This window comes from Ovis aries, chromosome 1 (genome assembly GCF_016772045.2).
Source record: "Ovis aries strain OAR_USU_Benz2616 breed Rambouillet chromosome 1, ARS-UI_Ramb_v3.0, whole genome shotgun sequence".
Classification (NCBI taxonomy): Eukaryota; Metazoa; Chordata; class Mammalia; order Artiodactyla; family Bovidae; genus Ovis; species Ovis aries.
In genome coordinates, this window is record NC_056054.1 from 84784776 (window position 1) to 84812516 (window position 27741).

The 27741-nt window shown below is 39.1% G+C and overlaps 1 protein-coding gene across 6 annotated transcripts in view; it reads left to right on the forward strand.

Moving 5' to 3' along the window:
- Positions 1 to 27741, forward strand: part of NTNG1 (netrin G1) — a 377746-nt gene that overhangs the window by 315139 nt on the left and 34866 nt on the right. For 4 of the 6 annotated variants that reach the window (XM_004002252.6, XM_012177447.5, XM_042251638.2 and 1 more), the window contains one exon: positions 2537 to 2671. The exons of the other annotated variants lie outside the window; for them this stretch is intronic. In XM_004002252.6, coding sequence (XP_004002301.1) covers positions 2537 to 2671 — 135 coding nt within the window. The remainder of the gene's footprint in view (positions 1 to 2536; positions 2672 to 27741) is intronic. 6 annotated transcript variants of the gene reach the window in all.

Here is a 27741-nt window from a genome sequence, read left to right on the forward strand (position 1 = left end):
GAACAGCACCTATCTTTGACAAAATAACGACTGTGTTGAAATAGGTGTCTTAAACTATTCTCATCATTTTATATTATGGTAAATATAAAGTGCAGGCTATTCCATGTTGTCACAGTAATCACTGCTTTGTGATTCTTGGCAGATTTACCCATTTTCATACAAATTCCATGCCAGCCGTGTTTCCAAAGATGCATGTGTGAAGCAGCAGTTCCATGAGAATGGCATCCTTGCATGCTTCTGTTTCATATAAGCTGGAGCATTTAAACAGGAAGCTGGATAGGCAGCTCTGACCTTGGGTAATCACTGCTAATAATCCCTGATAACAAGCTTGACATCAGAATGAAATGCGGGGCTCAGCATTTGCTACTAAACACATCTTCAGTTATGATGTATTATTGTTTTCATTCCCCTGGAAACCCAAGATCAGGTAATCAGAGGCACATTCTATAAAACAAAACAAACCCAAGACACTTCTAATACCTATAAATCAATTGTAGTATAACTTTTTAATCAGACTTCCAAAAGTATTTCATGTTTTTTACTTTTGTAGTCCTACCTATTCTTCCTAGTTTCAAGGAATAAAATATAATTCCCCAAGGCTATCCTCATCACCCCAACACTTACCATTGACTTGAGTTCCAGAAATGGTATTTTTAAACTAAATTACTTTGTATGTAATGTGGAAGGTAGACCGCACCTCTCTTTGTCACTAATTTTCATGACCGAGTACATTATTATACTTACCACCTTTCATATGGCAACCACTGAGATGTGCTGTGGTTTAGATGTTCCACATTTTTTAAAATTTTGTTAACATTTTTTACATCACAAACCTTATATTAATCAGTTGTTACAGGCTAATTGACTGGCATAGTTTGTGGGTTCATACTGACCAGATGTGACTCTACTCCCTGTCTTACAAAATGCTGGTGAGTCATTGTCAACTTACATACTTTAAATAGTAAGAAACATATTACGGTAGTTTTGCTATAGCTATGTGTATATATATATATATGTTTTATATATAGACTCTCTCTCTCTCTCTCTCTCTATATATATATATATAAACATTTTAATCCTGGAGAATCTCATGGACAGAGGAGCCTGGCAGCCTACCGTCCATGGGGTTGCAAGAATCAGACACGACTTAGCAACTAAACCACCACCACCACCATACAGACACACATTAAAATAGAAAACACCAATTTAAAATAAAACTCCAATTATTAAATCAAGCCAGACAAGAAGAGAGCAATTTAGACTTTATTTAGTTTTAGTTTTACCTATGTATGTCACTGTCAGCCTCACAAATGTTTATATCTTAAGAGTGCTGAACTTCAAAATTCCCTTAACATGAAATAAATAAGGATTCCAAGGTACTCCACAGTCTTTGAAGAACTTATTTGGTTAGTTCCTATGACAGAACCACACCTCTAGACCTATCTATATAACAGTAAACCCTTAATCTCCATTGCCAATTTAAGACACTAAACTTAAAGATACTAAACTAAAATTCTCAGGGTTTCTTATAGTTGGCTGCTTCGTGTGATTTTATTTGATTTTTAACATGAAAATCTTTTAATGATACCATATTAAAATAAGGGAAATCAAGACACAGACGGGCATAATAACTTGCACAGTATTATACAGTGGGATTACAAAGAAAGAAACTTCAGCTTACAAATTCCAAAAGCTGCAAACTAACTGCTGTTAACTTTCTTAGCTAATGGAAGCCTAAGGAATTCTCATTTTTAATTCATCCTTTAAGCAAAGCAGAGCTTCAGAAGTAAAAATATCCTGCATAATACTATGTGAGAAATCCAGAAATTATTCTATTTACTTTTTATTACACAAAGTTATATTTTTCTGTCCACAGACATTATAATGATATGAGTCTCAAACTGTGCATATGTTGAAATTTATTTAGGATTACAAAATTCATTTTTCTTCCATGATTGTTAATCTAAGTTACATAAAACTATACTAACATGCCTAGCAGATACAATATCTAAAGGCTGATTGCAACACAGTATGAATATATGTATAATGCACCATCCCAAATCATAAAGTGAAACTGCCTTTGAATGAACAAAGTGCATTCATATTGCACTTTAACAATGTTCAGCAGTTCTCAAATATTGAGTGTAACAGATAGGCTCGTTTGAATAATTTAAAACAGATTTTACACTGATGGCATATTGATTTATCCTTGATATACAAACTTCTCATGGCATTCATTAAACCATCTAAAAATGCCCTAACGAACGGAACCTCCATTATAATCTGTTAGCAGTGAAAAGCATGATGTCTTATTTCCTTAGAAGTTTTCAACTGACTTCCACCCATAACATAAAAATGCTATCATGGAAGGTTGAGCAAATAAATAAATGGATCTGAAATAGCCATATTTGCCAAAGCATTTCATTAGTGGACATCTTTCTGTAAGTGATCCATTTAAGTAAGTGATGCTCCTGTATTGATACCTTATAAGCCATGTGGACTTGTCTCCAGCCTGTGTGTTGTCTTGTTTCTACAGAGTGTTATTGTAACCCTTTGGGCTCAGTCCATGATCGTTGTAATGGCTCAGGATTTTGTGAGTGTAAGACTGGAACGACAGGGCCTAAGTGTGATGAGTGCCTGCCGGGAAATTCCTGGCACTACGGCTGTCAACGTAAGTAACTCTGGGAGCTGCCCTCTGCCTGCTGCAGCATGGCTGATTCTGCTTGTCGAGGCTGGTGCGTGCAGCTTCTCAGAGCAGAAAAAGACCCAAACCGCTGACAAGCTTTAAAAACTACTTCATGCCCCAGCCTACATATAGGAGAGAGAGCAATCCATCAGCTGTCCAGCCGGTTCCTTTGAAGCCCATCTTCGTTTCTTCTGATGGTTGGAGCAACTTACATTGAAATATTGTATGCAGATCCGTGTACCTGGCCAGACCATAAATTAAGTGGCACAACAGGGACCCAGCTTAGAAATCCTTACCACGGAATGAAGGGTGATGGGTATGTGGTTAATATATTTCTTGAACTACCCTGGAGCTCCAGAGTTCATAAATTAAATGGTATCTACATAACGTATTATCACCCTTGTATCATACCCATCACTGCCTCTGAACCAAAAACCTAAAGGTAATAAATCTAAGGGATATTTAAATGCCAGGATAAAATAAATGATGAAAATCAATGTTGATTTTAAGCCTCTGAGGTTAGGCACCATGCAATGAGCTTTACACAGATGCCATTTGGTTCAACCTCATTTCTCTGAGGATTATCAGACCTTCTTAAAAGCTTGTCAAGGCAGGTGGCATGTCGGTGTATTCTGGGAACAGAAATTTAAAAATCTGAGCAGAAGCTTCCTTCTGTCATTCACAACCTTTTCTGCTTTTTAATTCTGCACTAGCTTTCCATTCTATCTGTACACAGTCAGCTTACTAATATTAAAGAGCCACCAGGCAGAGCCTCTGGAGAGTGCAGCCTGATAGAAAATCATGCAAGCCATGCATGTAACTTGAAATATTTTGTTATCCATATTTAAAAGTAAAAATAAATAGAGGTGGATTTTAACAAATTATTTTATCCAAAAAAACTGAAATATTATCATTTCAACATAGAATTAATGTTATGTTATTAACAATATATTTCACTTTTTTCAGAGCCTTTGAAATCAGATGTTTACTGCTTACAGAACATCTCAGTTAGAACTAGCCATATTGCAAGGCTTAATAGACACATATGTCTACCATATTGGACAGCATAGCTCTAGAGGGTTTTTGCTTAGTTTTCACTTGAGAAAAAAAAAAAAGTGTCAGCATGCAGGAACTATCTAAAGCCAGTTTCTACCAGAGGTGAACAGAATATTTTACCTGCTACTTATGAAATGTATAGTTATCTGGAGGCTACACTTCTGCATATTATAAAGCCAAAGTGAAATTTGTTGCCATACTAATGCCATGGGCATCAGTGAACTGTGGTGATAACCGAGAAATTGGGCTTTGGGCAGGTCAAGGTTAGGATGGGGTCTAGATGCTGGAGAGTGAGCATCTCTCACCATGCTGGAAAGTCATTAAACGAGTCAAATAGTGTCAGAAGTCAGGCAGCACTTCTGTACATAAGCTCTGGATACGGTCATCATTTGAAAGTTATACACACTGTAGGTTCCCAGGAAGCATTTTAAGGATCTGAATGAGTTTAGGATCCCCAAAGCAATGTGAGAATCCAGGACTGAGGAGATGGTTGTCATCTAGATATAGAGGCCCACAGAAGGCCAGCAGTCAGGAGGAGAGAAAGAGAGACAGAGGAGGGACCAGCATCAAGACTCAAAGCATAGGGAATGAGGAGACTTTATAATGAAGACACACCTTTCCAAAGGGAAAGTCTCATGTTAGCTACCTGGGGCAGCAGGACCTAATGAACGAGCTCCTGAAATGTAATCAAGGAAAGACACTGGAGAAGAAAGGAAATGAATCCAGCCTTAGAAGAAATGTGTGCCCCAAAAAGGCCGAACTTAATTTTTCTGTGTTAATTTCTGGAGTTTTATAAAAAGATATAATGTCATCAGGTTTTTTCTTCTGGAATTAGAAGACTGGATTTAGGCATAGATATACCACATAAGTGCTATCTAATGTACAAAATGCTCTGTGCCTCAACTCCAGCACCTTATTACATCCTAGTTAAGTAGATCAGTGAGATTACAGGAGTAAATATTTTACCTTCATGAGTATTTCTTGAATACCTACTATAAATTTGGTATTGAACTAGCAGTAGAGGCTAAAGGATCAAGAGAGAGAGCTGCTTTGGGCATGTGGATGTGAAGTTCACAATCTGGAGTGAGAAGCTGACACGCACCCAACAGTTAGAAGGTAATCAGACCAAGTGCTCTGAACGTGCCTTTAGGGAAGCCCAGGTGGGGTGTAAGGCATCCTAGAGAGGAAGACATTTTGAGTCTTTAGTATTAGTATTAGTAAAAGCTTTCCTGGATGGAACTTCTTGGGCAAAAAAAGTAGATGAGCTAACATGCTCTGCTTCAGAAATATCAAAAGATATTTTGATATGATTAGAGGGTAAGGAGTATGCATGTTGTGTGTGTGTTGTTTGTATTGGGATGGGGGTAAAATGTTGAAAAAGCAACCATAGACCAGATCATGTAGTGTCTTGAACGCCAAGCTAAGAAGTTTTATCTCATCAGGGAAGAGAAGTGAGGACGTTCCTACAGGGATGATATGGGATCCACCATACAGTTTCAAGCAGAGGAGAGGATACGATTCTGCTTTAGAAAGATTATTTTGACTGCTCTGTAAAGGAAGGACTGGAACAGGGTGAGACAGGATTTACTATATAAATTTACAGACTTCAGATACCCCTTTGAGCACACAATAATTTTATCTCAGTCTGAAATCTTTTCTTCCCTCAACCCAGCTACACAGGGCTGATATTCTGTGTTGAAATATAGAAATCCTTTTGCCAGTTGGTAAATGGCTATTGCATTGAGACCCCTAAGTGGTTCCCTGGAATCTCTTAGATATCCTCAAAATCTAACAGGATAATGCTTGTCAAAGTGGTGTGCCTTCAGCACCTGCTCCAATACTAGAGCAGGTATCCATACTAATCAGTTAGTGCTTGTAGGTCGAGTATTTTTCACATCACTCCTATGCCTGCATATACATGAATGCATTCAGAAATGCCCCTCACGTCAATCTGTTTTGCTCTCTTCCCTTCCCAGCCACCTCTCACATCACATGTGCACACACAGCTGCTTCTGTTTGCCCTAAGCTGGACCCACCCTTGGGTTGGCCACATTATTAGTGGCGGTGCTAGTGACCTGGCAATGAGAAGCCAAGGAAAGAAAAACATAGTGTTCAAGTAGGGCTGATAGTGGCCTTGGCAGCAGTGAGCAGGGATGAGCTGCACATTTAGGGAGTCGGGACCAGGGAGGAGCTGTCGTAAGTATCAGGACAGAGTCCAGGGCCTCCAGACACAGGGGTCCAGTCTCCCAGAGGACTGACAAGAGGAGCAGTGTGGAACTGCAGTCCCACAGGACTTGTACTTGGGAATCGAAAAGGAAGAGATTCAGTTCCTGACACCGTTGCTTACATCCTATGAATAGAACCAGATGAGTACACACTTCAGCTCTGGAGTCATACAGACCCAGGTCTGAAGTCCATCTCCATGCCTTACTACCCACAGGACTTAGCAGAAAGTACTTGGACTCCCTAAACTTAATTTTTTATCTAAAAATTGTGATAAAACTAGAACCTAACACATATGGAAAATAATGAATGTGGAGCTCAGGGTACAGAGTAAGACCTCAGTTATTATTAGTTTCCAGGTACAAGTTGATGTGTCAAAGAAGTAGGTAAGAATCCATGTTTGTTTGTTTGTTTGTTTTAAGAATCCATGTTTAACGCTAATTGTAGAGTGATGGTGCAGAAAGTGTAATAAGAATGGCCATTATTGAGTATCAAACTGTTGACCTAGGGGATTCTAAAAATCCCTTGCTCAGACACAAGACTAATTCAAGTGACTGAAACAAAGGTGACCCCTAAAGTAATTGTGTGTCTTCAACTGGGGAAATTAAGAGGTCTAGGCTCATTAGTGAACTTTCTGCCTGAGGTGGCCACTGGTTGTATGCACCATAAATGTAAACTAGTCTCTCTGACAAAAGGGGAAGCACTTGAAAACCTCCAGAATGAATGGATGTCAGGCAGCATAGAACACATGGTTCAGGAAAGAGTGCAGAAGTAAAAAGATTTCAAGGAGGACGGGCAGAATCAAAATTAGTGTTAAGGTTGCTCCACAGAAAAATAAGATTGAGGAGAGACCTTTTTTTATGCACCCCTTTGAAATCCAAGAAGAAGTATGAGCCACATCCCAGAGAATAAAGATGAACCTTCTAAAGAAAAAGTAACATTTCATGTTTCACATAAAATGTGGTTGGTTAACATGTGTTAGAAAATAACAAAACACTTGTTAAGGGTGCCAAGAAGACTAGACATAAGGGAGGTGTTTTTGTTTGTTTGTTTGTTTTTTTGGTTTGGAAGATGAAATGGAAATACCTACACATAGAACCAGTGGGGCTGATGAAGAGATGTGTTGTCTTCCTGAAGAATGTATAAGCTACATTGGAATATCAGACAATATTAAAGCCACCAATTTCTCCACATTGTTACCTAATTTATATGGATACTAATGGTGCTTTCAGAAAAACTTACAGTGTGAATATCTGGATTAGAGTTAAAATATTTTGTGACATAGCTAAATGTTAAGATTTTGGAAGATATAGGAAATCAAGAACTGAACATACATAGCAAGGGGAAAGCTGAGAGTCAGTTGCTGGGTCATGGCCTAGAATATAAAAATATTTGTTCTTAGAAGGATCACAACATATATTACCAAGAACAAGAAAACATGTGTTTATTTATTTTTTTTTTTTCTTTTTCACTATTTTATTTTATTTATTTTTTTTTTTAAATTTTAAAATCTTTAATTCTTACATGCATTTCCAAACATGAACCCCCTCCCACCTCCCTCCCCATAACATCTTTCTGGGTCATCCCCATGCACCAGCCCCAAGCATGCTGCATCCTGCGTCAGACATAGACTGGCGATTCAATTCACATGATAGTATGCATGTTAGAATGTCATTCTCCCAAATCATCCCACCTCTCCCTCTCCCTCTGAGTCCAAAAGTCCGTTATACACATCTGTGTCTCTTTCCCTGTCTTGCATACAGGGTCGTCATTGCCATCTTCCTAAATTCCATATATATGTGTTAGTATACTGTATTGGTGTTTTTCTTTCTGGCTGACTTCACTCTGTATAATCGGCTCCAGTTTCATCCATCTCATCAGAACTGATTCAAATGAATTCTTTTTAACGGCTGAGTAATACTCCATTGTGTATATGTACCACAGCTTGCTTATCCATTCATCTGCTGATGGACATCTAGGTTGTTTCCATGTCCTGGCTATTATAAACAGTGCTGCGATGAACATTGGGGTACATGTGTCTCTTTCAATTCTGGTTTCCTCGGTGTGTATGCCCAGCAGTGGGATTGCTGGGTCATAAGGTAGTTCCATTTGCAATTTTTTAAGGAATCTCCATACTGTTCTCCATAGTGGCTGTACTAGTTTGCATTCCCACCAGCAGTGTAGGAGGGTTCCCTTTTCTCCACACCCTCTCCAGCATTTATTGCTTGCAGATTTTTGGATCGCAGCCATTCTGACTGGTGTGAAGTGGTACCTCATTGTGGTTTTGATTTGCATTTCTCTAATAATGAGTGATGTTGAGCATCTTTTCATGTGTTTGTTAGCCATCCGTATGTCTTCTTTGGAGAAATGTCTATTTAGTTCTTTGGCCCATTTTTTGATTGGGTCGTTTATTTTTCTGGAATTGAGCTGCATAAGTTGCTTGTATATTTTTGAGATTAGTTGTTTGTCAGTTGCTTCATTTGCTATTATTTTCTCCCATTCAGAAGGCTGTCTTTTCACCTTGCTTATATTTTCCTTTGTTGTGCAGAAGCTTTTAATTTTAATTAGATCCCATTTGTTTATTTTTGCTTTTATTTCCAGAATTCTGGGAGGTGGATCATAGAGGATCCTGCTGTGATTTATGTCTGAGAGTGTTTTGCCTATGTTCTCCTCTAGGAGTTTTATAGTTTCTGATCTTACATTTAGATCTTTAATCCATTTTGAGTTTATTTTGTGTGCGGTGTTAGAAAGTGATCTAGTTTCATGTTTAGTAGGAAGCTCAATGGTCTGATCAAGAAGAGTTTCTAATTAAATTTGATCTGAATATGAGAGTAAAAATGCTCTTGTAAAACTGTAAAGCCAGAAATTGTGGCAAACAACAAAATTTTTTAAAAAGGCAACAGTTATTCTTAGGAGAAAAATGAGAGAAAGTTTGGGGAACAGAATTCCATTGCTTAGGTGTATGCCTTCCAGAGAATGCATGATGTCTGTTTGTTTTTACTGCTGCTTAGAATATTATCACCAATTACCACAAATTTAGTAGCTCAGAACAACACAAATTTATCATCTTACAGGTCTGTATTTAGAAGCCAAACAACGGTCTCCCTGGGCTAAGATCAAGGTGTTGACAGGGCTGTATTCCGGTCAGGCTGTAAGGGAAAAGTCTGTTTCCTTGCCTTGTCTGTCTTCTGGATGCCACCTGCACTCTTTTCCTCATGGCCCTGTTCTTCAGCCTTCAAAGCCATACACTTCCCATTTCTCTGTGCCTTTTCTTCTGCCATTATATCTTTCTCTAACCACAGCCTGGACACAGTCTCTACTTTTAAGGACTCATGTGATTAGAATGGGAACACACAGATAATCTAGGATAATCTTCCCATCTGAAATCCCTTAATTTAATCGCATCCTTTTTGTCATGTAAGGGAACAGGTTCCAGGAATTTGGATATAGACATCTTTGGGGAGATATTTTTCTCTGCCTACCACAATAATCATCAAGAATGCCAGCTTTTAATGACAGCAATGAATATGCAGGTATCATGGAGACGGAATTTAATTCCTATTTGGAATAAAGATATTCAAAGGTAAAACTTTGAAAGAAATACATAATATGATCTATGTCAAGAAGATACAGTCTTGCACTGTGAATTAGAGATTGAAATATTTTTCAGTGAAGATCAAAGATCTTATAGAAAAAGTATTGTGAGTGTGTTTCATAGACTGTACAACCATTTAGAGGATATAGATATAGTCCAAAGCCAAATTAGGAAATCTAAATGCTTTGTAATCTTCCAAATGGGGGAATTCACATATCAAAAATGTGTGCACTAGCCATTCAGTTGTGTCCGAGTCTTTGCGACCCCATGGACTGTAACCTGTCAGGCTCCTTTGTCTATGGAATTCTCCAGGCAAGAATACTGGAGTAGATAGCTGTTCCCTCCTCCAGGGGATCTTCCTGACCCAGGGATCAAACCCAGGTCTCCTACATTTCACAGGCAGATTTTTTACCATCTGAGCCACCAGGGAAGCGCTCACATATCCAGATATCTGCTAAAAGATGTGTCCTGCTAATTGTTGACTACATTGATGAGAATTTCTTTACCCAAAACAGTGGAAAAAGCAGTCAGGAAACTATTTATACCACTTACTGATAGTAGGGAGATGACAATGTCGCATAAGAGAGCAATGCTAGTAAAGGCCTTTGAGAGGTATTGTCCTGAATCTTAAGAAAAATACAAAATATTGGGGGAAAAGATAAGATCTTAGACGCTCTTTAAAACACAAACACACGTTAATTTTTTAAATAAAATCATGCGTTATTTCCAATAGAAAATGGGAGACTTCTGTACTAACCAACTTGACTATATAAGGATTTCTTATGAAGTTTTGGTGAACATTTATTAAGTCCCTACTATATGCTAGATACGCTGTGCTGCAAGTTAAGGCTATAAAAACATACTGCAAAAATGTAGAATGGTATAGAACTGTGTTAACAAGTTGTTCAAGTGGCAGAGATACTCAATTCCAGATAACATTTTGTCCTGAGTGGCAAAGACACAATTTTAGACTGCACAAGGACCAAAATGGTTATAGTTCCCCTGAAACATTCACTGGACATCCCATCACAAGAGTTCAGTCTCTGAAACAAACAAACAAACAGACAAACATGTGAACAAAGCAATGATATAGGCGAATTTTGTCTTTGATGAAGGATTTCTTCATTTGAAAGAGTTTAAACAGTTTGGTAAGCGTGTGGTTTAACATCTTACAGATGTCAAGCAGTGTTTGGAGGGCTATTATGTAACAGGTAGACTTGTTGGTTCAGGAAGATAGAATAGGGACCAGTGGGTAGAGAGGGATGTTTCAGCTTAGCATTTTCCAAAAATTATTCTCTCCAGCTGTCTGAGAATATGCAGTATGATGCCTTGGGTTATGGTAAATCCCCAGACTCTGGAAAAGCTCGCACAGAAGCTGAATGAGCTCCTGTGAGTGATGCTTGTTGGAGAGTTTCTGCTTAAAAGAGAATTCAAGTGAAAAGACCTCTAGGGCCTCTCCAAGCTTCCAGCTCTGACTTTCAGACCAAGTCTGTGGGGGCAGAAAGGAAGTATAATGAGAGACACAGTTCAATTTGTATTAAGAACCACAGTTTGGCCTCTCAGCTTTCTTCTATAATCTCTCTACCAAAAGACAGACTCTATACTCTCACTAGCCATGTTCTCAGTCCTCAGTTCTGGTTTCTAAGAATCAGATTTAAGGCTTACATATCTTCTGTTCCTGGAGATTAATAGGTTCCCATCATAGCTTCTCTGCTACCATTGTTCAAGGGGATTTATTTTTCTTTCTTATTTTTTTTTCTATGAGATTAATTTCTGCAATCCTGACAACTTGTGATCATTAAAATGATGCTTCCAGTTGCTTCTCTGATATGAAGATTTTACTTCTTGGTCAAATGCCTTGAACCTAACTTGTAATTTTTCAGTTGCTGTGGTTGCAGTCTCCTGCTATTTGCTGTGTTACATTGAAACGCCCAGTTCACATTTCACCAGCTGACCTCACATGTTGAATCCATTGACAGGTGGCATATCACTTAAAGAGGAATGTCTGTGAGGCTTCAGAGTATTTTCAGTCCTAGACACATGACTTCACTCATTGGGCTCTTATATCTCTATTGCTAAAAATGAATGGCATTGCTGAATCCAAGTTTTTAATTTCCTTGCTATCAATTTGAACACTAGTCTCATTTCCCTTGCTGAGTACCACATACATTAACAGTGATAAAAAATAAACACTTGGAAGGGCACTTGATGTTACTGTTTTCAACTCCTAAGGGTGGGAAGGAAGTGCTTGTTAAATAGAACCAGTAGGAGCCTCCCGGAGGTAATTTAAAAAGGAAAATATTAGAAAGAAAGAAGATAGAAGGTGGCAATTTGTAAGCATTACAGATATGCTGGGTTGTCCTCCTGGGGGGATATGGTTCATTTTGTTAACTAGAAGAGTAAACCCAGGGTTGCTTCCAGTTGTGAAACTTCTCCTGACTCAGCAGAATGGCACCACACCACTCAGTCATGCTAATGCCCATCACTTTCCAGCGACAATTCTGTTTTCCATTCATTCCTAATATAACTGTAATTTGGGATTGGTAGGAAAAGCCCACCGACCTCTAATACATCAGGGACTCAATGCCACCGTGAGCAGAGGAATCAGGGTTTACACCCGTGGTATGGAAAGTGCTTTAACGCTTCACACCACTAATGGCTCATTTGGAACAACCACAGAAGCAATGGCTGATGAGGCAGGCTGAAAGAAGTGAGTTGTTCAGAATGCCCTTCACAGTAGGATCATATCCTAATACATTCAAATCCCAATGCTCTTGAATTGCTGAAGCTTGGCATAGGACAAAAACAAATAGTAGACATACTAAAAGCAATTCCAGGCTCCCTCCTGACATTCTGAGGTTTGCCTACTACTCTGCTAACCTGTGATCAGCTGAGAGAGGGGCCTCAATTCTGACCTGGCTAAGCAACTTTCCATATTTACTTCACAGTCCATGCTAACTTTTACTCCTTTATTTGAAGAGAATATTAATAATGACAATTATGCACAGATTTTACCATTTCACACTGTAGAACCGTCCATGTTTAATAGTGCTGAAACACCAAAGCTCATGAAGAAATTCAGGTACAGTTGTATCAGTGAGTAGCCCAGAATCAAAGCAGCAGCCTGGACTTTTCTGACAGTGAGATGATCAGAAGGCCAAGCAGAAACACAATGCATGAAGTTCTCTCCTTACTTTAGACAATGCATAAGTGGAGTTTCACCATGAGCCATCCTTTACACCCTAGTGAATGTGTTCTAAAATTACATGTATAAAGAAAATGTCCAAGTGTGAAAATCAGCTCAATTGAAAAAGTGCCAACCTATTTGAAACTTATAGGGGAATTGTGTTCATTTAAATGAAGGGCCAGTCCTCAGCCATCGTAAGAAGAGAATTCCGAGGTATAGGAGCCACAGATAAACCAGGATGGCGGGTGCCTGATAACTAAGGTCTAGGAGTCAGAACAGTGACTTGATCTGGGTATCACTGTCTCTACCTCTTAAAGAACTGTTTGCTGGACCACCGCAGACTTTTCATTGCACCTCCTCCTGTGGAATCTTAGAGATGGTTTGGATGTTCTAAGGCTTTTTCTTGATCTGAAATTCTATCATCCAGAAGTCTCAAAAATGGTCCCATCTGTTTCCATATGGATCAATTGCTGAGAAATAATAAGTAATATAAAATAATGAAATTATGTATTACATACTCTATTTGTGTCAGGAACATGTATGTACTACCTCATTCTACCAGGGAGATAATGTTTTCCCCTTATTTTATAGACAGCAAAACAGAGACTTATAGAGGGTAATTCTCCTGAGTCAAACACCTAATAAGTGGAAAACTAGTTAATAGTTAATAGTGAATATTTATTGCTAATTGAGTTTGCTGAGAACATTCTTGGGTTTCCCAGGTAGCTCTAGTGGTAAAGAACCCACCTGCCAATGAGATGTAAGACAGGCAGGTTTGACCCCTGGGTCAGGAAGATCCCCTGGAGGAGGGCATGCCAACCCACTCTAGTATTCTTGCATGGAGAATTCCATGGACAGAGGAGCCTGGCAGGCTACAGTTTAAAGGCTCACAAAGAGCTGGACATGACTGAAGTGACTTAGCACAGCACACGGCCTAGCATCCTTAGGATTTTATAATTTTTACTTTGCAGATGGAGACAGAAGGTTTGGTGATTTATTCCAAGAGTCACTGAACTGTATTTGTAAGGGCCAGACAGTAATTATTTTAGGTTTCCTGGGCCATACAGTCTTTGTCACAACTACATAATTTTGCTGTTGTAGCCCCAAATAGATGGCAGTGAAATGTGTCTGTGTTCCATTAAAACTTTATTTGCTGACTTTTAAATTTTAATTTCATAAAATTTTCACATGCCATGAATTCTTCGTCTTTTGATTTTATTTCAATCACTAAAAAAAACATGAAAACCATTCTTAGTTCATAGGCCGTAGTACACAGGACACAGACTGGATTTGTTTTGCAGAATGTAGTTTGGTTTATTTTAAGCTCAGACAGCAGTTAAAAATGAAGAAACAGAGGACCTCTTAAATAAAATGGAGATAATATGAAGCAGGAAGCAAGAGAGAACAAGAAGGGGAAAAAAAAAAACAAAACACCTTGTATTTCATTAAAGTGTGTCCTCTGTCTTGATATGAGTATCACAGAGAGTTGGTCTAATTGATTCATATTCACAAGGCCCTAATTGACCTTAAGAAAAAAGCTGGAATTTTCAGAAACATGAAGGCTTTGACCATATAATTTCCAGAGCAAGATCACAGACATAGTCAGTGCCAACTGTTTAAAGACTTACAAGCCAGCCAAGTCAATTTCGCATCAATTTAGTACAATCAGCAACTAATGAAAGTGAAGTCAGGGTGGCCATAATGCAATCAGGATTGCTCATGTTGGTGTGAGGAATCGTTCTGCTGCATTCTGCAGGAACAACCCATCACCTTGAATATCAGCAAAAACCTCTGCTAAGGGAGAATCACAGCAATGATATTGGCTACAACATCAAGGGCACCAGGAAAAAAATACATAGAGAACATACATATAAGATTTATTTTTTTACCATCAACTTTGATATCAGAGGTAATTATTCTGAATACAGCACTCATCAGTACTGTGAACCCCTGCCTTTTCTGTCCAACGCTCTTGTGAGCATTACCAAATCTATTGAACCCAGGGCATTCTAAATCATAAAGCTCTACCTACAGGGATAGAATGTCATGCCCCATCTCAATTTAATACCACATGCTTTCCATCTCCTCTTTGTCAGGTTTCCTGTTTTTAAACATTACAGTCAACCTTCAGTTATCTGTTGCTGCAAGGCGTGGAGAAGAGGCATGCATAAATACAGGGCAATTGATTATTTTGATGTAAATTCCAGTAAAGTTGGGTTTCATCTGGAACGGGCCTATATACACAGAAAGTCAGACCCACACATGGTTCATATGGTCTGCATCCAACCTCAGTCCCCAGCTCATCGTCACAATTCAAAGTCAAGATCGTTCAGATGTCTCTGGGTATTTTAAAAGAGGAACAATTGCTAAGATGTATTTTTAACAATATTCCTTCCCATATTCTGCAAAAGTGTAGGATTAATATTATGTATTGTGGTTATTTCTTCTAAGCTACAACTCTTTGGGGGAAATGAGCATATGTCTCAAAGACAACACTATAAAAATAATGAAATATTGATGCAATTATTTTTAAGAATCACACTTAGACCTCTTTTTAATTAGTATTATTGACCCTATGGACTTAGTCTTACCTTAATCTGTATTCTTCATCATGAAAATCAATAATATGGACAACTACATTGTTCACATAGATTTTGAATGTAAAAAGACAAAGTTTGGGAGTTTGCAGAAAGGCTAATTACCAGAATAATTTGGCAATGTATTAGTGAGGCAGTTTCAGAGATGACAATCACTGCATTTTCAGTGATTTTACTGATCCAGCTTTTATTAGCACTTATGTGGAAGATACTTAGATATATAATATGAGGTCTTTCCTGAGATATCACACCTCTATTCTTTCTCTCTTTTTTTTTTTTCATTTTAATGACATTTGCTGTTTTCCTTAGAGAAGGAAATGGCAACCCACTCCAGTATTCTTGCCTAGAGAATCCTGTGGACAGAGGAGCCTGGTGGGCTGCCGTCCATAGCGTCGCATAGAGTCGGACATGACTGAAGCGAGTTAGCATGCATGCATGCATTGGAGAAGGAAATGGCAACCCTCTCCAGTATTCTTGCCTGGAGAATCCAAGGGACAGAGGAGCCTGGTGGGCTGCTGTCTATGGGGTCGCACAGAATTGGACACGACTGAAGCGACTTAGCAGCAGCAGCAGCAGCAGCTGTTTCCCTTCTAATATTACAAACTATGCATGTTCACTGTAGACAACTAGAAATATGTAAAAGAATAAAGTAAAAATTAGCAATCACCCGTAATTCCCACCCCTCAGAAATAACTATCATTTATATATTTCTGTCAGTGCCTACGTATTTTTTAATTGACCTATATCACTGGGTTAGTTCCACGTGTACAACATAGGGGTTTAATATTTCTACACATTTACAAAATAATCACCATGATATGTTTAGTCGCCACCTGCCTGTTCTTTCTTTAAGATGAAAATTAAAGTTGCTGATTTTGCAAAGGATGCTAAGCTACATATGAACATATAATGTGTGACTTCTATCAGATTTTTACTGAAGGCTGTCTGGTGTCTGGTGCTGGAGAAAACTGTGCTTCACCTATTGATAGGCCCATCTAATATAACATGGTTAAATCAGTCATGTTCCATATGTTCTTCCTATACAACAAATGAGATCCTATCATCCCATGCCCTATAGAATAACTCTGCCCATTATGTCATGTTTGATTACTAAATTCAGTTTAACCAAAGTAATGGAAGGGCTGCTTAATAAAGTCTTGCTAAATCTTTTGAATTCTTCTCCCCATCAAACTAGACCCACTTTGGGTTGCCTAATTCATTTATTTGTTCGTGAAGTCACTCATTCACTCATTTTCTCATTTATGTATCAGTTCAGCTCAGTTCAGTTCAGTTGCTCAGTCGTGTCCAATTCTTTGTGACCCCATGAATCGCAGCACGCCAGGCCTCCCTGCCCATCACCAACTCAACCCTGGGATTTCTTTGGAAGGAATGATGCTACAGCTGAAACTCCAGTACTTTGGCCACCTCATGCGAAGAGTTGACTCATTTATGTATACTATCTCTCATTAAGCAAATGGTGCAGTTCCAGTCATGTGCCAGGAATTCTGCTAAATTTGAACACCAAGAGACAAATATAATATCATCCCTGCCCTCTTCTAAGGGCTGAGAATACAAGATGGGTGTCAAACCTGACAGAGCCTCACTCTTGTTGGCATCTGAGAAGACCGACTTCCAGTACCACTTTTCTAGCTCACTTTTCTGATCATAGGTACCCTTGCTTTGACCTATAACCTTAAAATCTTATATCTGAGTTGGCATCTTAGAGATATCCTAGTTTAGCCCTTGGGTCATACATTAGCTCTCCTAATTGCAGTGATGACAGTGGTCACAACTTAGTGAGTGCTAGCCGAATGTGGTAACTATGCCAAGCCATTTACATTGCCTTGTTTCATTTGCATAAAACCTTATTAGCGGTTATCCTCATTTTACAGATACAAGAACTGACACTCAGAGAGGCTAGGTTACCTGCACACAGTCATCTAGATTCGAACAACTTAAATGTGTGATCGTTCTGAACAGCCTTCAGTATCATCAGCATCATTTGGAGATTTATTAGAAATGCAGAATCCCAGGCCTCATTCTAGACTCACTGATCTGCATTTTAACAAGATTTCCAGGTGGTTCATATGCATATTCAAGTTTGAGAATCAGAGGATGCGATAATACATGTGAACTTTAACCTAGGAATTTGACTTCAAAGCCTGGTTTGTTGTTTGTTTTTGTCAGTTATCCATTCATAGAATAAGGGTATCTGGAAAATCCAGGGCATACATATGCCTTGGAAAAATTTTATTAAGAGGCAGGAACTCATACTGTAGCTCTTGTCATCAGTTTTTACCAGGATGTATTCTACAGATCCAAATCATATTAAAATAAAGAGAATCATGAAAACTTAAACAAGTAGCCTATTTGTTTTCTTTCATCCATATAATTTAAAAGTGGTTAATATTTGATAGGTTAATAATAAATATTTTAATACAGTATATTGCATTTGGTTATGAATATATCAAAAGGAAATACAAAGTGAGTTCCCAAAGATAAACTTTTATTGGACACATGAATTAGAACATAAAATTTGATAGCAATTACCATTTAATCTATTCATGTTTAGAAACATATTGAAAAAGAAACTCATAACTCAGTTAATTGTTATGAATTATTAATTGCTCATTTGAAAAGTGATGAGCAGAACTGCGCTTGTTGAAAAACTGTCTTTCTTGGTGGCTTTAACCTTTGTGTCATTGGTTTTATGAGAACAAAAGGGAAAGAATGACAGCAAGATTCTAATCGTCTGAAACTAGAAAGTGACAAGACTGTGAACATTTCAGTGACTATATAAAGGTTAATTGAGATTGAAATGCAATAGTTACTGCTGGCCCTTCTCCAGAATGCTTAAGTGTGATTCTCCAGGGATGGACCCTGGCACCTGTATTTTACACAACTTGCTAGGCTGTAACAATATGTAGCCAGGATTGAGGGCTACAGTTTTAATAATTATATATTATGAGAGAGATTTAACCCACCCATGAATTTGACTCAGGATATTCTGAACCTCAGGTGAGATGCAAACTGGTTTCCAGTCTGCCATTCCTATTTAGAGTTTGAGGCAGAAGGGCACATAACTAATGCTGATGCTGAAAACTCATCCTCTGTGCATCCGTGCCGAATCAAATCTTGGAGACAGAATTTTGAGTGAAGTAGGAAAGAATAGCTTTATTGTTTTGCCAGGCTCCTGCCCTCATAAACTGTGTGTCCCAACCCAGGAGGGTTTGGTGAGGAGTTTCATAGCAATGATTCAAGGATGGGGTTGCTTACAAGATTTGGGTGTGTGCAGGGCCTGTGCTCCTTTAATCTGGTCTCAAGAGGTCTTCTCTGAAGCAAAGAATGCTGACATTTTCCATTTGTTGGGTTTTAGTTCTGTGAATAGCTCAAAGATACTGTTATGTGTATCTGTTGAGGAACCAGGACTCTGCCCTAAGGCTGCTCCTTGTTTCTTGGCTGCTTCTCCCTTGCCTCTGCATCCCCTCCATTCCCTGATTAGCAAGTGTTGTCTGTCAGGATGGCCGAGTGGTCTGAGGTGCCCACCCGAAGCTTCTGTCTTCTCTGATTAGCAACTGTTTGAATCTGCCCTTTGGAACTCAGAGAAAGTCATGGAGGCTAGAGCCCATTCCCTACAGACAAGAAATGCAGAATAGAGAAAGGCTTTTGTACCCAGGAGCCCCACAGTGTCCTGTTCAATTTCAATACCAGGAGCATTGTAAACCTTGGGCGACTTTATGAAGATATATTTCCTAGATGGCAATGATTCCTGATTCAAATAGGCCGACTAAGATCAGGAATACATCTGGATTTAAAGATACTTGATGTAAACAGCCCCTTATTTCTCAAAACAAATCACTGTTATGAGTTTCTTTCGTTGAATGAAAAAACAAACTTTCAAAGAGTGGAAGCTTTTTTTATTAACTAAATCCAGGGATTTATTGTTTACTGTCAGCAGCGTAACTGCTTTATAATTGATTTTTCTGAAGAGAATTGCAAACTTAAGCCACCTTAATTTTCTTTATCTTGACATACATGATTAGCATTACTCTGAAATATATTTTACCAGGTTCCCAATTACCATTTTTTAAAATCCACTTCCTTGTTGCATACTTTTCTTGATAAAATAGCTCTAAGACAGAGAGAAACCAAGTTTATAGAGATAAAAATATGACTGCTTTATTCCTATTGATAACTTTATCCTCTTTATTCAAAGATATTGTCTTATTCAGTTATGCTTTTTAAAATGTATGAGATTATTAAATGCATTAACGTCACTTAATTTTTTAAATTTTTGGATAAAGAAGTGAGAACATTAAGGGCAATGACAGAAATGTAAAGATAATGAAACAAAATGTAATATTTGCAACTTAGAAACTAATGTGCCTAAATCCTTATTAGTTCAGTTCAGTTGCTCAGTCGTGTCCGACTCTTTGCGACCCCATGGACTGCAGCACGCCAAGCTTCCCTGTCCATCACCAACTCCTGGAGCTTACTCAAACCCATGTCCATCATGTTGGTGATGCCATCCAACCATCTCATCCTCTGCCATCGATGCCCTTCTCCTCCTGCCTTCCATCTTTCCCAGCATCAGGGTCTTTTCCAATGAGATAGTTCTTCACATCATGTGGCCAAAGTATTGGAGTTTCAGCTTCAGCATCAGTCCTTCCAATGAATATTCAGGACTGATTTCCTTTAGGAGGGACTAGTTTGATCTTCTTGCAGTCCAAGGGACTCTCAAGAGTCTTCTCCAACACCACAGTACAAAAACATCAGTTCTTCAGCTCTCAGCTTTCTTTATACTTCGACTCTCACATCCATACATGACTACTGGAAAAACCATAGCTTTGATTATGTGGACCTTTGTTGGTGAAGAAATGTCTCTGTTTTTTAATATGTTGTCTAGGTTGGTCATAGCTTTTCTTCCAAGGAGCAAGTGTCTTTTAATTTCACGGCTGCATGAAATTAAAATCATCTGTAATGATTTTGGAGCCCCTCAAAATAAAGTCTGTCACTGTTTCCATTGTTTCCCCATCCATTTGCCATAAAGTGATGGGACTGGATGCCATGATCTTAGTTTTCTGAATGTTGAGTTTAAGTCAACTTTTTTACCCCCCTCTCTTTCATCAGGAGGCTCTTTAGTTCTTCGCTTTTTGCCATAAGAGTAAATCCTTATAGATACAATTAAATATATTTTGTGCAAAAATGTCAACCCTGTACCAATAGTTACTCCACCTCAATTTGCTCACATAAAATGAAAATAAGAATTATATCTACCTTAATATCTGTGAGAATTAAATAATATAGCAATATTTAACCTAAGTTCTGTCACACAGTAAGGGCACACAGTGAGATAATAAAATTGTAAATGGTAGTACTGGCCCTCAAATTTTCATTGAAAACAATGGGACCTGGCTCAACAAATTTTAAAAAGCAATCAAATTACAAACAGATCACATGATAAGTAAAAGGAAAGCCTTGATAGACGTGGCTGCTTCCTAAAGAAAAAAACAAAACAAAAAAAGCTAAAGATGAATGGGATCTAACACTTATTGTGTCATTTTTTTGTAATGGTTTTAGGATGTAACTGCCACGTGCAAATGCACAATTTCAATTAAGATTTTGTCTAAAATCAATGACTTTTATTTTGCTGCTTCCAAAAGGTAGATAAAGCCCTTACAATACACATTCATGCATTAAATTCACCCTAATGTTAGCAGAACTTCTTCATCAACTTTGGAATCATCCTAAATCCTAGAAACTACTATATAATGTTAAAATGCCTGCCTACTAGCCAGGTCTTGAATTACAGTGACCTCTAAACAAACCAAAAGCTAGAGTAGGTTCTGCACTTGGACATGAACCAGTTTCTCAGGAATAATGATTGGACAGGTACAATCCACTGAGTCACCATCAGACCTACTGAATACTTGACTATTTTCAGCTTGGTGACTGTTGAAACTCATGGATTTGTATGTCAGAAATGTATTAAGCTCCTCCTTCTTTGGGCTTGGGCTTTGTTTTCTGTCTTTTTTTTTCTTTTCTTTAGGACTCCTTAAGAGACTTCCCACAAGGTTATTTAGCTCTTCCTAGCAGCAGCAGCAAGTTCATGCTAGGTGCTATTTTTCAGCAAAGTTAAGACTTCTCTTCTTATAATAAAAAGATAGTCAAATTGAAGTTCTTACTTCAAAGAAAATAAGGTGGTTCATTCCTATAGAAGGTTACAAAATAATAATATGGGTAACAATTTAAACAGATGTCATACTGCTGTTGAAGAAGGAAGGCTAAATTTTATAGTGAACCAAAAGACATTGAGGAACAGAGGATATGTTAGTATTTCTGCAGCCCTAATACTGTCACTATAACATGTGAAAGTGAGAAAGAAACATTAACCTCCAAAGACTAAAGAGAATGTGAGGGACATGTGACTGTCACTAGCTTACACGGGGCTCATTGTCAGGGTCAGCTAGTCTTGGTTTAGTCTCTGCATTTGAAATGTTCTGTCTCTCTACACACTGTACTGGCATATGACTACGTTTTAACATGAACATCATTTAACATGAATGTCATTGCAACTCCATACTGGTGAGGGATCACAGAGAGGAGAGAAATGGTGTGAGAAATACCACTCTGATGGAACATGGCGGGAGAAAGACCCCGGGTGGAGGGATGGATTACTAAATAACCAAATATTTATTGACTACTTTTATGAACTTCACATCATGACAGCAAAGGGAAAGAAAGAAAGAAAAGAAAAGAGTTTAATACAAGGAGTTTACCTAACTTATAGAGACTGGACTATACTTTTCCTGTCCAAAGTATATAGGATCTTCCTTTTGGCTCTTACTGTGAAAAAGAAACTGGAAATTATTCTAAGTCTACTCTAGCTGAGTAACTCTCTCTTGCAGTCCTGGCTCTGCTTCTTCCTGTATAATTTGTTGATCAAATTATATAACCTCTAAAACCTACAATTTTACTTCTCTAAAACAGATGATTCCATCTCATAGAGTTGTCACGGAATGAGATGAAATGCTTGTAAACTGCTTAGCACAGTTCCTAGGACACAGTAAGCTCTATAAATGATCACTGTTTATTGTTACTGCTCTACTATAAGCAAACTCCAGTAGGTAACAAAGAACCTGGATGAAGTGGGAAGGATTTGCAACTATCAGTTAAGTCGTTAAACCTGTAAATGGAGATCCCAATAATAAATTTTGACTTTTTAATCAATGTATGTGTGTGTTGGGCTTCCCAGGTGGTGCTAGTGGTAAAGAACCCTCCTGCCAATACAGGAGACGTAAAGTAAAAGTGAAAGTCACTCAGTCGTGTCTGACCCTATGACCCCATGACTATACAGTTCATGGAATTCTCTAGGCCAGAATACTGGAGTGGGTAGCCTTTCCCTTCTCCAGGGGATCTTCCAACGCAGGGATCGAACCCAGGTCTCCTGCATTGCTGGTGGATTCTCTTGCTGAGCCACAAGAGAAGCCCAGGAGGCGTAAAGGATGTGGATTTGATCCCTGCATTGGAAGATCCCCTGGAAGAGAGAATGGCAATCCACTCCAGTATTCTTGCCTGGAGAATTCCACAGACAGAGAAATCTGGCAGCCTACAGTCCGTAGGGTCACAAAGAGTCAGGCATGACCGAAACGACCTAGCACGCATGCACACACGCATGCGTGTTTGTGTGTTAGTCACTCAGTCGTGTTCAATTCTTTGTGACCCTATGGACTGTAGCCGCCCAGGCTCCTCTGTCCATGAAATTTAACTCTTGTGTGTCCAGTATCCATCATGGGAACATAGGAAGTCTCTGGTGATGTGATGGACAAAGACCTTAATATGGATTTCTTGATGCTATAGAATTCAGTAGGAAGTGGAAGTGAAGAAAAAATAAAGAATTGAAAGTTCTTCCTACACTCAGCGGTACCTGACATGGATGATCTGCTGGTCCTTGGGAGATAACTAAGATACAGAGAGTGCCTGAGTCTGCCAGCCCTGCTCAGAATTTGTGAACACTTCTCTCTGGGTCCTCTGAATGGGAAGATGGAACATCCATTCCCTGTAGCTCAGTTCTCTAATACTAATGTAGTTTCATGTCACAAAACAATGATCAGCATTAACCATTTGTATAGGTAGGACACCAGAGTTCTTGCTTGTGTCCATTTTCAAATTAGAATTGTAGTGTTTTGTAAAGCATCCAGTGAACTTCAAGTTCGCTAATGAATCTGAAGGTGGTTAGTCTTTTCCTTTCTCTTTAATCAAGAAGACAAGGCACTGTCTGTTCCTAGCCCCAAGTTTAACATTAATATAGAAAATGCTTTAGACATGGATTTCTGTCTAAAACTTCATCTGGAAACTGGCAGTCTAAAAAGATACTGCAAACACATTTCTTTTCAAGAGAAGACAGGAGTTCACTGGGGATCTTTCCTTTCCATCTGTAGGTACCTGGTTTCCAGCTACAAAAGTATGCATTACTCACCAAAGGATACATTTGAAAACAGAACTAGAGAGCATGATGAATCCCCCAGGTGGTCTCTTCAGGGCAACATATGTCTATTTCTGTTCTTCCAGTGTATTTAAATTTTCCCAGTAACTATGTCTTTCTTTTTAAACTGTCATGCCTTTAATAAATAAGAAAGATGAATACCACATATGCAGGAGTCTTACAAATAAATACAGCCATATTATAAACACTTAAAAAATTAAATTACATTGAAAAATATTGCAGTAATAAACATACGATGTGCCATAAGCATGCTTGGACATTTCATACATAGTATTTCATTTATTCTCCCCAATAATTCTGCAAGGAAATGCTAGTATACCCATTTTACAAATGAGGAAACTGAAACTCAGAGAGTTTAATTTGTTCAAAGCAAACAACTAGTAGGAGATAGAGCTGTTATAAAACCAAAGTATAGATCTGACTTCTTGCCCCATGCACCACAAGCTCAATGCAGTGGGTTCAAAAGAAACCCACTTTAAGCTCAGCCCTTCTTTAGAGCCAGGAGGGTAATTGGAGCTTGCAGTGTTCCAGTCTTGGACCACAGCCCAGCTACAGAATCAGTTTGCTTTTGGTGAGATGGAAACAAGCCTCAGTTCTTATCAATAGGGGTGTTCATGAACACAAACACCACCACATAACGGAGAAAGAGACTTCTGGATAAAAGCAAGCATCAACTGACAGAGGTTACCATCTCTCTCCCTCCATCGCTTAGTCATCTGCCAACAGGAGCAAATATGTATTCAGTGCCCTTTATGTGCAGTGAATTTATTTCTCAGAGTCAGCAACTGGTATAACCACGCACACTCGGAACAAGCAAGTTACACTCTTAGGTCCCCAGCCCACAAGGTCAATGCTTAGATGCATACAGAGGAGAGCTCCTCCTGTAACATACAATCACTGTTGAGACCTACTATCTTATACAAACCTGGGATGTTAGAAAGAATGTGCCATCATTCAAGGATGCAAATGTGTGATTCAAGACAAAAATCCTGTGCCTTTTCACACAAAAATATCACCCCCAAATAAGCCATTAAAATCTTTTTTGATCAACTCCTCAAGCCTGTCAAAAGCTTAAATCAATAGATATCAAACTGTGGCCCGATTAGCAGACCCTATGTCACAAGTTAATACCCCAAGAGGGAAATGGCATACATAAACAGCTGTCAGATACTTAGTCACTGGGTCATCTCTGACATCTTATTTAATCTTCACAGCGTCCCTGTAGTAGATGTCACTTTCTGCTTTTTCACATGAGGAAACTTGGAGAGGTGAAACAAATGGTCTAAGGTCATGAAATTAGAGGAGAAAAGCATGAGATTCAAATCCAACTCTCTTCCTCTCCAGGTCTCTCCAACATATCTTCATCGTTCAGGTGCTGTGCACGGAGCACTGAGCTATGGCTGCTTGGTGCTGAGCCCCATAGGGAAGCCCAGGCGAGAAGTGAGGTGTGATGAGGAAGACTGCCGAACATCAGACACCTGCATGATAATTTGTAGAAGCAGTAAAAAGTCATTATTACCGATATTGTCCATTAGCCTAGCCCCTTGGGATCAAACAAAACAGACTGTTGGATGCTGGAAATAGGAAGATGCCCATCTTCTCTCAAGCAGCAGGCTTGTTCTTCACCAGCTGTGTTAGTGCTTGTGAAAAGTAATAAATGCCTGACTCACTCTGAGGGTCCAGTATTCTCAGCCAGGCAAGGCGACTACAAAGTGACTCTGCTGGGCAGCAGTCTGGTGAAATGGAAAGTGATGGCTTTTGCATTGCAGCCATTCCTGTGACATGAGGTGACAACATGGCAAGAACAGTATGTGGACAAGCCTTTGTTGTGGTAGGAACTTTCTTGATGTCATGTCAGTACTGTACGGTCAGGCTCCCTCTGTTGCCCTGGAGACAAGAAATGGCAAGAATTCTCTTCATCATCAGATCATTAGCTGCTGGTGGCAGACACCCTGTCTCAGCTCCTGTGTCCTTTGCTTGTCATCCCTTCGGAAGGGTGGATAAGGAGGAGTGGAGATGGCTCCATGGAGTGGCTGTAAATACTATAAACAAGATCTTTGAAAACATGGATAAGTGTCACAGAATAGTCCCCAGTGAGTTTTGGCAAGATGCATCTGTTTCTAGAAGGAATAAGAATATTCCCCAAGCTGTAACACAGTGACTCATTCTCATGGGAGACAGGTCATTTTATCTTAGAAAGTGAAAACCATCTTGTGAAAAGGGAAGGATGAGCAATGAAGGACAAGGAGATGAAATAGACCAGTGGAAGGTACCTTTGAATCACTTATGGCTTTAAGTGTGGTGAATAGATCTGCCTACAATAAGTAGAAGGTCAATAATGTGACCCACAGGAAGCCTTGATGCTCTCCATGGGCTGGTCTAATAAGCCATAGACTAACTTGACTGTAAGCTAGTTGAGTGTAACAAAAATGAAAACCCCTTGGACATCAAACAGACATCCCTGCTTTGAAACTTTAAGAGAAGGAGTGGGATTTGGGTGCAGTCGGCATAAGCAAGTTCTCTCTCATCCAGACTTATTTTAAAGTCTATTTTATATAGGTCATCATGTAATCCTGGAAACCCTGGTATTACATTTTTGCTCTCAGTCAAGTGAATCGGACAGACCAGTCTGAGGGCTCCCACCAGTGGAAATGCAGAGACCCGGCCTCCTTCTTTACTTGGACTTCTCACTGAATCTTAGAAAGCCTTTGAAGTGGCTGCTGATAACACACTCTTCTTCATCCAACTCTTTGTTTCTGAATAGATTCAGTTACCTAGTACCAACCAGGGGACCGTATAACCAAGGGTTAGAGGTTCCCTTTTGTTTTATCTTGGTCAGCAAACACTTCCGTCTGGCTACATATTGCAGTGCTCTTGTTTCCATAACATGATGCAAGACTTTAATTCCCAGTTGGATGACATGTGTGTTTTGATGTGCCATTAGCTGTCAGACTATCATGAAACCAGTCTCCGTAGGACTTTACTGGAGGGCTAGGTCTCAGGTCCATGGAATTACACATTTGGAGTGTTGTGTGTCATGTAACTCAATGTATAGGTTAATTAATAATTATTCTGCAGAAATTACACATACAGTACCATCCACACATTTAGGAAGCGGCTTCCTGTTTGTTCCATTATGAATCTAATTACAGGCACGTCTAAATTGTATTATTTGAAGAAAATACAAACCTGAAGCCTCAGACTCATGTGGCTAATACCATCCTTTTTGTATTGCTTTTTAAAAAACCTTATTCCTCAGTTTTATTGAGATATAATTGACATACAGCATATTTGTCCAAGGTGTACTACACAATGATTTTATATATGTATATAGTTCAAAATGATTACCACAGTGTCTAGTTATTAATATCCACAATCTCACACACTCACACAGTTACACATTTTTCCTTTTGATAAAAGATCTCACAATCCACTACTTGCCCAACCACTTTCAAATATGCAACATTGTCATTTTAACCATGGGTACATGCATGCTAAGTCTCTTCAGTTGTGTCTGACTCTTTGGGACCCCATAGACTGTAGCCCGCCAGCTCCTCTGTCCATGGGATTCTCCAGGCAAGAATACTGGAGTGGGTTGCTGTGCCCTTCTCCAGGGGATCTTCTCATCCCAGGGATCAAACCCACATTTCTTATGTCTCCTGCATTGGCAGGCTTGTTCTTTACCATTAGTGCCACCTGGAAGCCCAGTTTAACCATCAGTTCAGTTCAGTCGCTCAGTCATGTTCAACTCTTTGCGACCCCATGAACCAGAGCATGCCAGGCCTCCGTGTCCATCACCAACTGCCAGAGTCTCCCCAAACCCATGTCCACTGAGTCAGTGATGCCATCCAACCATCTCATCCTCTGTTGTCCCCTTCTCCTCCTGCTCCC